This window comes from Macrotis lagotis, chromosome 5 (assembly GCF_037893015.1).
Source record: "Macrotis lagotis isolate mMagLag1 chromosome 5, bilby.v1.9.chrom.fasta, whole genome shotgun sequence".
Classification (NCBI taxonomy): domain Eukaryota; kingdom Metazoa; phylum Chordata; class Mammalia; order Peramelemorphia; family Peramelidae; genus Macrotis; species Macrotis lagotis.
Genome location: NC_133662.1, coordinates 34,357,711 through 34,371,090, shown reverse-complemented (window position 1 = coordinate 34,371,090; position 13,380 = coordinate 34,357,711). Strand labels below are relative to the sequence as shown.

Genomic DNA, 13,380 nt, shown 5'->3' with positions numbered 1-13,380 from the left:
GCTTTTTATATTGGCTGAAAAGGACATTTTGGCCATTGATTGAAAAAGGGGTTTATGGTTTGATAGGATTCTGGGTTCTTAATCAGAAGACAGTTTACCAGCTACTTCTGGTCCTCCTGGTTTTTCTCTTGTCTACCAGATTGTTAGGGTTCAAGAGGAATTGAAAGATCTTGAGTGCAGTCAGCAACAGTAGTCCGTGATTAATCTTTATGTATTCATTTGTTCAAGATGTCTCTCTCCTCCAGTAGAATATAAGGTTCTTTCAATTGTGATTATTTCCCTTGTGCACTTGTCACAATGCTTTATATATTTATTGTTGTTCCATAATATGTTGTGTCCAATGATGTGTGACCCCCTGAACTGTTTTCTTGGTAAAGATATGGGAGTGATTTGCCATTTCTTTCTCCAAGATGTCCTCATTTTACAGATGAGGAACTGATGAGGGGTTAAGTGACTTGCCCAGGGTCACACAGCTAGTAAGTGTTTGTTGCTGGAGACCTATTTTCTGTACCACCAAGTTGGTTATTTTTAGTGCACAGGAACTTAATAAATGTACATTTGTTGATTGATTGCTGGACTTTTGCTGGAACAGTTTCAGTGACAGGTAACTCATTGCCTAACATTTGACTGAGCACTTCAAAAATCATTGCAGCAAGATTGGATACTAGCTCTAGTTCTGCCAGTACAGAATTGTGTGACTCTAAGTAAGTCACATAATCCCTCTGGGCCTCAATTTCCTCATTCTAAAATGAAGGATGAAATTTAATAATTACTATAAATGTGACTCAAAAATATAGAATATGACAAAAATGTCAAGTATGATGATGGTGATATATAATACAAATAATCTGTGAGTAGTTATTGCAATGCCCAGCCAGGATTAAGCTTGAGAGAAGATCACAGCTATTGGGATAATACCCTTAAAAACTCTCCTCCTAACCTGCCTCCAATGTATCCAAGTGTTTTGATTTTCTAAGTAAACTGTCAGGTCCCTATCTTTCATTTTCCATTTTCTGACTTCTATCATCATTGCAAGAGGGGCTTTTAGAGCCAGTAGCTGGGAGTATAACTGGCACATATATCGAATCTCCTTAGTCTGGGCTGTTAAGTAAGTTTAATTAATTTACTAAGTTAATGTTCCACTCCTAGCAACAGAGACTCATTGCCATCAGCTGGGGAGAGGGAATTGAAAGCCTAAATGAGCTCATTTTTTCACAGTTGGAATTAGGGACCAGTTAGCCAGTTGTGTGGGTTTTCCAATTTCTCCTTCTGCCCTGGGGGGGATAAAGGCTATTCACTCCCCCAGTGCTAAGTGTGAGTAAGAGCAGGAAGAGGAAAGGGGGAAAGAGAAAAATCTCTCCCCAATGTTTGTTTCCATCTTCAAAACAGGCTGTGTCATCCCTGCTTTGCTTGTTGGTTTGGAGTGGGAGAAAGATGCTTTTTTTTTTGCTAATGTTCCTAATAGATTTGGAAAAGAGCAAAGCCTTCGTGAAAGATATTTACCGCATATATTTTCATTGCAGGGGTTGCAGATAAAGGGAAAACAAATAAACAATAAAAGAATGGAAACAAAATTACAGAAATTTGCAAAATTTGACAAATGGTGGCCTGTAGTTGCCACAAGCTAATGGCTTGCAATGATTAATAAGAGTAAAAATAATTGCATTTCATTAAGATTGATGACACCCCATTTAACCTCCCCTCTCGTTTCAGCCCTAAAGTGGAAAGAGATGAAGTTCTCATCTATAATAGCTCCTGTAACATTACCATGGAAACTGAGGCAGAGATGGAGTGTGAGGCACCTAATCAGCCAATTACCACCAAGATTACTGAGATACAGAAAAACTGGGGCCAGAACACTCAGGTATAATCAAATCTTTTTTACAGACTGATCCAAACAGCTCAAAATTAAATTTGTAATATTGTGTACATTAAAAAAACAATTTAGTCTGAATGGTAGCAATATATAATATTAAATGCTTTCAAACTTTGACTAGTGGTTCTAATGCAAAACATCTGCATTCACAGTTAACTATGGTTAATCATATATTTTTTCAAATATAAATGAGGGCTGCCTGGACACTCTTAGGGGAAAAAGTCCATACAGATAATCTTTATGGCACTTGTCCCACTTTCTGGGTGGATATTTTAAAATGAACTCTTTATGTCCCCTTTCAGCCCCATTCTCCAATAAATGTCAAATGATTTGGCCAGTCCCTTTGTGCTTGGAAGGATTCCAAATCGTTTAAGCTATCCTCAGTATGACAGGAGAGCAGCCACTTACTGCTGAGCATATGTCATCTGGTACATCTCAGCTCTGTAGGGAGCAGATTAGAAAGTTGGGTCTAACAGATCATTGAAGTGACACTAGAACTGAAAAGTACCCTGGGATCATCTGGTCTCATCCCCTTTTCCCCCCACCCCACCCCCATCTCAACTCAGGAATATTAGAACCCTCTGAACTAGTCTCTCTCTGAATTGATTGTAGAATGACTTTATTCTCAGAGACTCCCATTGAGACATAGTCCCTAACTTCTCCAAGGATATCTTTGGAGTTGAAACGAGAGGATATAAGTAGTTTTAGGAGGGTGATCCTTAATTATCTCTTTTGGCCTACTCTTTCTCTCATTGTTTAGCTCTTACTAGAAAAGGGAAAAGGACAACCCTTCCTTCATCTGAATTTCTGGCTGGCATTAAAACTAAGGTAGTTAATAACTTCATCCCCCCCACACGAGTCATGTCCAATTTTTCTCTCTTAAGAGAGAGAAATGACTATGCTATTTCCAAGAATGGTACTTTGATACATATTAGACCTTACCCTTCATATCAGATCTTGTTTAGCATAATATCCCTTCCCATACTCCATATCTGTCCTATTCACTCAGTCAATTCTGTTTAATTAACATTTTGAAAGTTACAACTATGTGCAAGCTATAATGTACAGTGGGGATACAAAAGACAGAATTGAAAAGGAGAATAACCTTACCCTCAGGGAGCTTATATTCTACTGCTTCTCTTTTGTCTCCAGAATGTGACTGATCTCATTCAAAAGTGAATACCCAGACTATCCAATAAACCTATTAGAATACTGTCCTAATAGTGACTTCGTTGTATCCTTCCATTTTAATCTGTTTTGAGTGTTACTTTAATTAATTAATTAATTTGTTATTTTCATTCATTGGTTTATTTTGCTTCCTGCTTTAATCTCAGAACCATTACATCAGAGCAACCAGAATCCTAATTTAGTTCAGACTTAAATCAATATTTTCTACCCTGCCTTCCTCTTCCTCATTTTTTTTTTTTAGCTTTTGCAAGGCAATGGGGTTAAGTGGCTTGCCCAAGGCCACACAGCTAGGTAATGATTAAGTGTCTGAGGCCGGATTTGAACTCAGGTACTCCTGACTCCAGGGCCAGTGCTCTGTCCACTGTGCCACCTAGCTGCCCCCTCATTTTTTAATAATTATTGTCTCTTGATTATTTGTGCTATCGGAGGGACTTCAGTTCACATTAAGTATTGAAGCTATACTATAATGGAAGACCTGGGAAACTGGGTAGTTTCCCCAATTTTGGATCCTATTCAGCTCTTCCCTATAATCTGTCCTGTGCTAGAATTGAACAGCTCCAAAGCAGACCCAACCTTTGCTAAGCACCAATTCTCCTTTCTTTTTCTGGGACAGGAAAGTGGTTAAATGCTTGACTTTCAAGGGGTTTTCTTACAGAAATTTAGTCAGTATATAAAGCAAAGGTTAAAAGAAAAAAAAAGATGTCATTAAACAGATAAATAAGTATAGCATTTGCTAACTGTTAGTATTTTGTTGTTCAGTTGTTTTGGCTATCCCCCTTTTCTTGATTTCACTTGGGGGTTTTCCTGACAGAGATCCTGGAGTGGTTTGCCATTTCCTTCTCCAGTTCATTTTATAGATGAGCAAACTGAGCCAAATAGAGTTAAGAGATTTGCCCAGGGTTATATAGCTAGGAAGTGTCTGAGAGAAGATTTGAACTCAGGAAGATGAGTCTTCCTAACTAACCATTGTGTCACATCTACCCTGAAGCACCATAGTTTAGCAATTTAGGACTCACGCAACTCACTTAGATTAAATTACAGCGAAGTTAATGACCTGTATTTGTGAAGGAAGTTTCCATTCTGGAAGTTCCTCATACTAGTGGAAATCATAGGGCCATATGGGAAAACACTGTTGTCCATGTTATGACAAAGTGACTAAATGGTCACTTAAGGCATCTAAGTGGTGCTAGAGATAGAGCACTAGCCTTGGAGTTGGGAGGAAAGGAGTTCAAATCCAGCCTCAGACATTTGACTCTTACTAGCTGTGTGACTTTGGGTAAGTCACATAATCTTGATTGCCTTGCATTCAGAATCAGGATTCATATCTGGCCCTTGGACCCAGATAACTCTGGAGGAGAAAGTGAGGCTGGTGACTTAGCACAGCACCCCTTCACTCAAATTCAACTCATGAACTTGTCATGGCATCACCTCCCTAGTGTCATGATTGGCAATTTAACCCCTCAGAGGCTTAGGTAACACTTTAAAAGTACGAATTGCACAGAAAATACAGAGAATTTCTTTTTTGAGAATTCCCTATAGCAAAATATCACAGATTTGGATTCCTTCTTACTCCCCACCCCCAAAAAGTGTGAATTAAATCTAAGAATGTAGGCAGTTTCCCCCTTAGTGATACATCTGTGCTAAGGTCCATGGTGATTATGGAACAATAATAATAATAATAATAATAAGAATGATAATGATAATAAGTCTAACTGACATTTAAATAATACTTTAATTACTTTATGTCTATTATCTTGCTGATTATCAAAATAGCCCTGGGAGGTAGGTACCATTTTTATCCCATTTTACAGATGGGTAAACTGATGGTAAATTTACCCAGCATCACATATGACACATGACTTGGATGGGATTTGAACTCAGGTCTTTCTGAGATTATGTCTAGTACTGTATCTACTGTGCCACTTGGTTGCCTGAAAAGTAGACAAATGAAAGACATATTCCAAAACTGGAATGAGTCCTTCCAAGATCTGCTTGGAAGTTGTGCAAGATACCTTATTGAAATGTGTGTTTTTGCATAACTTCAACCCTTAGTACCATGTTAGGATCTTGGTACAATTGTATAAATTTAGTTGTCAAAATGATTCAATGAGGGAAATTGAAATACGAGTTTCTACTTCAATATTGAGCTGAACTATGTTCTTGAAGCATCTGGGTCAGAATACTAGCCTCAGTTGGTTATTACTTGGAAAAGCCCCAAGTATTCTTTTAAACCTTTAGAGCAACAAATTTCCATTTGCTCAAAATACAACTTATGGATAAACTCAGATCAAGCTGGGGTTCATTCATTCAAAAAGTATTCATTGACTACCTGCTGTTTCTATAGCACTATGATAGGCCCTCAGTGGGTGTGAGTGTCTGTAAGGGGTGGGAAGTGAGAGAGAGACCTTACCCTCAAGGACCTTTAGCATAGTCACTGGGGGGAGATAAGTTAATTAAGAGTACAAGGCATTATATGGCATCATACTCATCATGGGTTGTGTCACCCCTTGCCCTGACAAATACTGTGTGTCAGGAAGGAAAAAGTAATCTCTGCCTTAAAGGAAAGGAAAGGGGATTCATATGAAGAATTTAGTAAGCCAAAAGAAGGAGATCAAGTTGGAGAAGAACAAGAAGCATCTTGGAGGTACTGACATTGAATGGGTCAGTAGAGCGGGGCCTGGAATCAGGAAGATGTGAGTTTTTGCCTCAGGTAAGTCCCTGACCCTGGACAAGTCATTTAATCTTCAGTCTCAGTTTCTTTATCTATAAAATGGGAATAATAATAGAACCAGCCTTCCAGGTTTGTCACAAGGCTCAAATGACATCATGTTTGTAAAGTTTCCAGTGCATAGTGGGCACAATATAAAAGTGTCTAAGATACTGCTGCTTCTTTGAGTAGGACAGTGACGTGATAAAAGTGATATTAGAAAAATTGAATTGTTAATAATCTAAAGGTTAGGTTAAAGTAGGGAAGAATTGAAGATTAAGATACTGGAGTCTTCTAGAATATGACCTTGACTGAGGATAGTGGTAATGTGATAGAAAAGAGGGGATATGTGGAATTAGGAAAAGGAAAAGGGTGGCATTGGCAAATATAAATAGATAGATGATCGATAGATAGATAGATAGAGTGGATTGCAAATCTTTTAATTTCTGCTTTATGATGGTGGTAGATGAGGTATATGACTCCCCCCCCCCTTTTCTTTATGTTTTAAAAGGAGTCCAAGGAATCTGAGTAGCCTACTGAACTACTCAAGGGAATAGAGGGAGTGAAGTGCCCTAAACCTTGTGGGAAGTATTGAGTTGATTGGGAGACATGTCTTCTAGCTTCCATAAGGACAAATGGTTAACAAAGCAAAACCAAACCCTATTATGAACCTACATGGCATTGGAGGGATAAGCTCTCCTGTCACTAAAGAAGGGATTATAGTTCCTCTAGACTCTGGGAAGTCTCTTTTATTTGAACTTGGGTCTATGCAACTTGTACATCAGAAGAATGAAGGAATTCTGTCTGGTGATATATTTTTGAACTATAAAACACTGTTCTTCCTTCCTGGACTAGCTATTAGAAAATTGGTTCCTAGGAAAGGGAATAAATGTGTCAGACAATAAGGAAAATGTCAGAAATAAAAACTCTGGAGGTAAGCAGGACAAAGATAAATTACTGTGCCAAATAGCCAAATAGGAAATGAAGAAAGCTAAGAAAGGGTATTTTGGAAACATCTGGAACCTCCATGGTTAAATTTTCAATGAACATTTATACCTTCAAATAAAAAATTTACTATAAATCAGGTATGCTATATTGTGTTGCTGATATTCTAGCCTTCAGAAAGTGTAATAAAGCAGATCAAACTTAAAAGTATATATCATTCATATTTTTTGAGAACTGGTTGTTAATATTTACCAGCACACTCCTGACTATATTAGCAAAAGAGAATAGAGATAACTATAGAAGCTAGAAATCTTCCAGAAAAGAGCCACATACATACAGAGGATACCCATGAGATGGAGTAACTCCCAAAATCATGTTAGGACAAAAAAATAATGATGATGATTTTGATGATGATGATGAAGATAATGATAGCTAATATTTATTTAGTGATTACCATGTATCAAACCCTATTTTAAGCACTTTATTGTTCAGGAGTATAGGAGACTGAGATTCTTGTCTCTGGAGGAGAGAGTTATTTATAAATTAGTTTTGGTATTTTCTATGACCTCTGAAATGAACTCTATTTGCCTAAATATGAGATAGATAAATGGGAAGATAAATGTTTGTTCATAGTTACATAGTTAGCATATTCTACAAGCAAGACTAGAACCAAAATCTTCCTGGTTTTACTGTCAACTTCTCTACTTTTCTAGGCTGTCCCTCAAGTGGTAACTATCTCACTAGATTGTTGTGAAGATTAATTGACAAAATGTCTGTTAAAGTGACTCAATGTATACACCAAACTTAGACGGTCCATAGTACTTCCCTTTGCCTCCTTGCTCTAGCCATAAAATGAGGTAATCACATTTATGAAGGATAAATGAGTTCATAATTCTATGTGTTCTTTGTGCTTTATTGAAAAAAAGGCCAGTGTAAATCCAAGGTATTCTGATATTACTGGGCAATATCAAGTATCCCACCTCTGATTCATACTGAATATTTGTCTATGCCAAGTCAATTAAACTTTCAGTGTTCTAGGTAACTCAAGCTATAGGTCCTGGAGAAAATTTCAATTTGCATTAGTAATAATCCATCACTGCAAGTTCTCTATACCAATGAAATCACAAGAACATGAGAAAAATAAAAAATATAACTATAATTCTATCTATCCATCTATCTGTCATTTAGTCTCTGTCATTTCTCTCTGCCAGAATGCATTTCTGAGATTGAACTTTTCCAGGTGATCTGGGCTTACCTTTCATCTAGATATAATGGTCCCTGTGTCAGTGAAAAACTAAGCCATGTGTCAGTAACTCTGAAAATGGTCCTATTTGGGAGATGCATAGTAGCAATAGTTTAGAGACTTGACAAGATTATCTTGTTCCAAAGAAAGACTTCATAAATTCAAACCTTTGGTGTCTGAAAAATGCTATGTGGAATTTTCTCAGGGAAACTTAATACTCTGTAGAAATATTCTGGCTCATTTAGTGTCTGACTATGGAAAAGGAATGATCATATCTGCCTCTCTAAGTCTTTCCAAATAAGGAATTTTAAGATAGGCTAAAGATAGTTAAGAACTCTATGGAATAGCATTGGGTGGTATTACAATGTCACATTAAGGTCCTTTGAGTAATGGAAGTGAAGTTTGGTGGTGGAAGCTTAGGGATGAAAAATAGAAGTCTACAGTTTGTGCTATGATATCAGATGAGTTATTTTGCCATATTCTGGCTTTCTTTCTTTATCTAGGAAATGGAGAAAATAATATGGACCTGACTTTTATAATCTTCCAATAGATATAAACTCCTTGTGGTCAGGAACTAGTTCATTTTTACTCTTTGGGTATCCAGCCTAGTATAGCACCTGATATGCAGTAGATACTTAATATGTTTATTCATGAAATGATAATAATAATAACATATAACATTTAAAATTTTTATATATATATTTATCTCATTTTGATTTTTACAAAAGTCCAATGAGGTAGGTGCTATTGTTATTATCCTTATTTAACAGATGAGAAAATAGTCTGAAAAAGATTAGGTGACTTTCTCAGCAGTTGGTAGAGATATGAGGCAGAAGGTCTTCCTGACTTTAAGGTATTGTTTTCAGTTGTTTTAAGTCATGATTGATATTTTATGATATCAGTTTGGGTTTTCTTGGTCGAGATACTGGAATAGTCTTCCCTTTCCCAACCCTGCAATATCTCCTCCATTCTCCATGAACTTTCAGATATCATTGACAATAGTTTTTTCATTATATCCACTAGTTAATTTAGCATGCTAAATTAACTCCTCTGGACCTGTTGACCTAAATGCCTATTTCTTTGTCTCAAGCTCATGATAGCCATGGGGGTCAACTGCAGTGTATTCAAAAGTCAGTGTGATAAAAAAGAAAAAGATTTTGATAAAATTATTTTTAAATTCAAAAACCATTCCAACTAAAGCAAACTTAGAGATCATCTAGTTCAACTGCTCTATTTTGCAGCTGAGGAAAATTGAATCTCAGAGAAGTGACCTTATTTACCTAAGGTCAGAGAGAAAGCTGGTAGGTGACAGAGCCAACATCATAGGCTGGCTGGAAGCCAGATGCTCATTCATACTTGCAAGATTCCTAAAATTAATAAGTTCTTATTCAACACTACTATAGACCAGGTTCTATGCTAGTCATCAGACTAGGTCTCCTGACTGTCAAGGTAGTATCCATACCATTACTAGGAAGGAGTAAGGAGTTTAGGTTTTGGAACAGGAGACCAGGTTAAATCCAAGAAACTTATTTTACAACTGAAGAAACCAGACTGAGAAAAATTAAGTCATTTGCCCAAGACCACTTTGGCAGCAGAGCTGGGATTTGAACTCAAGTATTTTGATGTCAAATCTTGTGTTTTTACACTTAATCAGAACACTCAACAGTCCTCAGGGATGGGTTCAATTTTGATTAAGCTCAATACATACTGTCAGTGAAAAGAGTGCTTAAAAAGACCCCTAAAACAGTCTCAGATAATTTAGGTGGGTTCTTCCTGGAAATAGGATTGAAAGTTCTTTCATGATTCCTTCTATGTCTAGGACTCAGCATCTCTGATTTAGGATAATCCCTAGGGAAATCATGCCAGCAGATGACCTTACCCCAGGAAACCTTTAGTCTGAACTGGCAGAGATCCCTATGGCAAGACATCAGAATCAGGTCATTTTTGTCCTTTATGAACATGCACAAATCCAAATGCAACATGTTTCCTCATTAAAAGGTTGTTTCTACCCACTTGTTTCCTTTCTCCTTTGGAAAGAACACATTTCCTTCCTTTTGGGGCAGCTGAGAAAATCCCTCGGTATATTTCTTATGGGAAAGTTTTCACTCACCCACACACCATTCCTGTGACCCTTAAAGACTGTTGCATTTATTCTGGCTCCTTAGAAAAGGTTAAGTAAAGAAATTATCCCAACCTGTCTTGCGGCCAAAGGTACCCCAACTTTTGCCTCCTGACTTTAATGCATTTTGGATCCCATAATCCATCTTTAACCAAGTTCAGCCAAAGGGTTAGAAAACAACTCCAGAATCCTCAAAATAAAAAAAAAGTCTAATGGCCATCCATGATCAAGAATCTAACAGATAGGAAGTAACTAAATTACTTTTCCCTCCTCAAACCCAAAGACTTCTTTCTCATTTTTTTGGTGTATTTTACAAGCCTGGATCTGTCCTTTAAAAACCCCATTGAAGCAATACCCCCTCAAGGAGTTTATATTCCATCAGAGAAGGCAACATATACATATAGAAATTAAGGATCATAGATATAAATGTGAAAGGGACCTAAAAAACCATCTAGTACAAATCTTTCATTTTACAGATGATTAAAATTAGGCAAAGAGAGATTTGATGATTTACTCCAGATAATACAGAGGTTTGAACTTGGATCCTTTGTCTCTATATCTCTATAGGTGTCTATTAAAAAAGTGAGGATTTACTGGGATGAACGAAGGAATCACAAAATTAATGGGAATCCCACAAAACATTTGTTTTGTAGTTTCTTCTGTTCCATTTTCTCATTTTATAGATGTGGAAACTGATATCCAGAAAGGTAAAACTGCTAAGGTGAAATAAGTAAGATGTAGCAGAGTCAAATTTTGAACCCAGGTCTTTTGACAACTCCAAAGCTAACATCTTTGCACTATATACTTCACAAGAGATATGTGATTTAAATTTTGCAAATGCTTGGAAATGGAATTCTTACCCCCCCTTTTCCCCTATCCCCACCCCATACAATACTACTTCATTATTTAATAGTCATAAACTTTTTAATAGTGTAAATTTTCTTATTGAATTTAATATAATATTTTCAATTGTAGCAGCACATTATCATCTTAGCTTGAGAGGCAGTAAGCATTTTAGTCAATCTAATCACTAAAATATATAGTTTTAAATATTGTTCACTTAATAATGGTATCTTACATTAAATTACTTTTTTAAACAAAAGTTTACAAAGTGCTTCTCATATCATCTTATTAATATATTTTCAAATTTTGTATGTATTTTTTATATGAATAGAAGATGCCTGTTGAATCCCCATAAGTTAGCACAGTGTTTGGTGCATAGTAGATACTTAATCAATTTTTATCGATTGATCGATCAATTTATAAAAAAAAGGGAAGTGAACAGGAACTTCAAACTGTGGGTCAGTGAGGTGGACCTTATTTCTAGATAATATTCTAGAACAGATGACCAAAGAGATAGAGAACAATTACAAAAGGAAATGGTAATTTCAAAGAGTCAGTTAGACTTCATCAAGACCTGTTCAATGCAGGCAAATTGAATTTCCTTTTTCTCCCCTTAGGTTACAAAACCAGTTGAAAAGAAGAGTGTTATAGATGTAGTTTATGTAAATTTTAGTAAAACATTTTGATCTTTCCTATCATGCTATTTTTGTGGAAAATATGAAAAATAGGAACTAGATTATTTTATAATTAGGTGGACTTCAACTGTGTGTCTGACTGGATTAAAAATATTGCTATTAATAGTTTAATGTAAACTTGACTGGAAATCTCCAGTGGAAGGTCACAGGATCTTTGCTTTGTAATATTTTAATTAATAACTGGAATATAGCCATATGTTGGCATATTTATTTCAGGTGACACAAAACTGGGAGAAGAAGGTAACCCACTGGATAGCAGAGTCATCATTTAAAAATAGTGTGACAGTCTAAAGTATTTAGCTTATTCTAATAAGATCATATTTAATTTGGATAAATAAAAAGTCTTATTTGTTGTTCAGTTGTCTCTCTCATATCTGATTTTGTGTGACTCCATTTGGTGTTTTCTTGGCAAAGTTACTAGTTTGATTTGCCATTTCCTTCTTCAGCTCATTTTACAGATGAGGAAGCTGAGACAAACAGGGTGAATGAAGTTTCAGAGTCACAGACTGAATTGGTCTGGATTTGGATTTAAATTCAGGAAGATGAGTCTTCCTGAATCCAGGCCTGGCATTCTATCTAATGCATCATCTAGCTATACCTGGTCTTATACCTGTATTTAAAAAAATAGTTTTACTAGTATAGGTGACAGATGCATGATTAGAAAACAAGTTGTGTGGAAAAAAATCTGGGAATCTTGGTATATCCCAAGCTAAATGTGAATTAGCAATGTAACATGACAATAAAAATAAAACCAAATAAACATAAAAAAATCTTATTAGTATAAGTTTGCTATGGTTCACAGAGTCAGGAAGAGTCAAACCTAACTGAATAACAGAAGCACAAGAGAAACCACTCTCTAGGGTATCAGAGTGAATTGACCAAGATTCTAAGACAAACCAGTGCTAAATCAAAGGACTCCAGATTTTTAAGCTCTCTTAGATAGTGTAGCAACCATTTGGGAACCTCACTTTTCTACTTCTCTCCTACTTAGAAAACAAAGTGAAAAGATATCAATTTTTTTCTTTCATGGCACTAATTAATGGCAAAATTGAAAGCCCTATTAGGTGATGATTTCATTGCCATCTCAGCAAAAGAATTGGACAAAGAAGAGAGATTACTCAATATTTCCTGAGCACTTACAATGTTTATGTTTGTGTGTACATATAAATATATATAAATATGTTCACAATATGCATATATTACATGCACACTATGAGTGCTCAATTATCTATATACACTTATATATGCCATATAAAGGTCATGACAGCTATATAATGACATATATAATATAAGTAATATATTATAATCTTATGATATAGTATATATCATAGATAGATGAATGCATGGATGGATGTTAATTGTTGAAATTGTCCAGATGACTATATATTGAGACTAGATCAAAAATATATAAAATTGCAAAGGGTAAGGTGAACATAGACTTATGTTTGTCATTAAGCTGATCTTTCTAATGCTGAAGTCTGACCATCTTCCACCTCCTATTCAATAAATAGGTGGCTCCTTAGTATATCTTGAATCACACATGAAGTCCTCTGTTGGGCATTCTAAAACCTCTATGACCTGACCCTTTCCTACTCTTCTAATAGTTTTACATCTCATTTCCTCCTGTCCTCCACTCTTCCAGATAATCTGTGATTCATCGACACTGGCTTCTTTGCTTTTCCTCATACAAGGCACTAAATCTTCCAACTCTATGATTTTCATTGGTTGTTCCCTTTTTGAAATATTCCCCCCCTTCCTCTCTTC

The 13,380-nt window shown here is 36.1% G+C and overlaps 1 protein-coding gene across 8 annotated transcripts in view; it reads left to right on the top strand.

The window, feature by feature from the left end:
• PKHD1 (PKHD1 ciliary IPT domain containing fibrocystin/polyductin) overlaps positions 1-13,380 on the top strand; it is a 657,820-nt gene that overhangs the window by 136,796 nt on the left and 507,644 nt on the right. For all 8 annotated transcript variants that reach the window (XM_074237180.1, XM_074237175.1, XM_074237181.1 and 5 more), the window contains exon 35: positions 1,714-1,864. In XM_074237180.1, the coding sequence (XP_074093281.1) occupies positions 1,714-1,864 (151 nt within the window). The remainder of the gene's footprint in view (positions 1-1,713; positions 1,865-13,380) is intronic.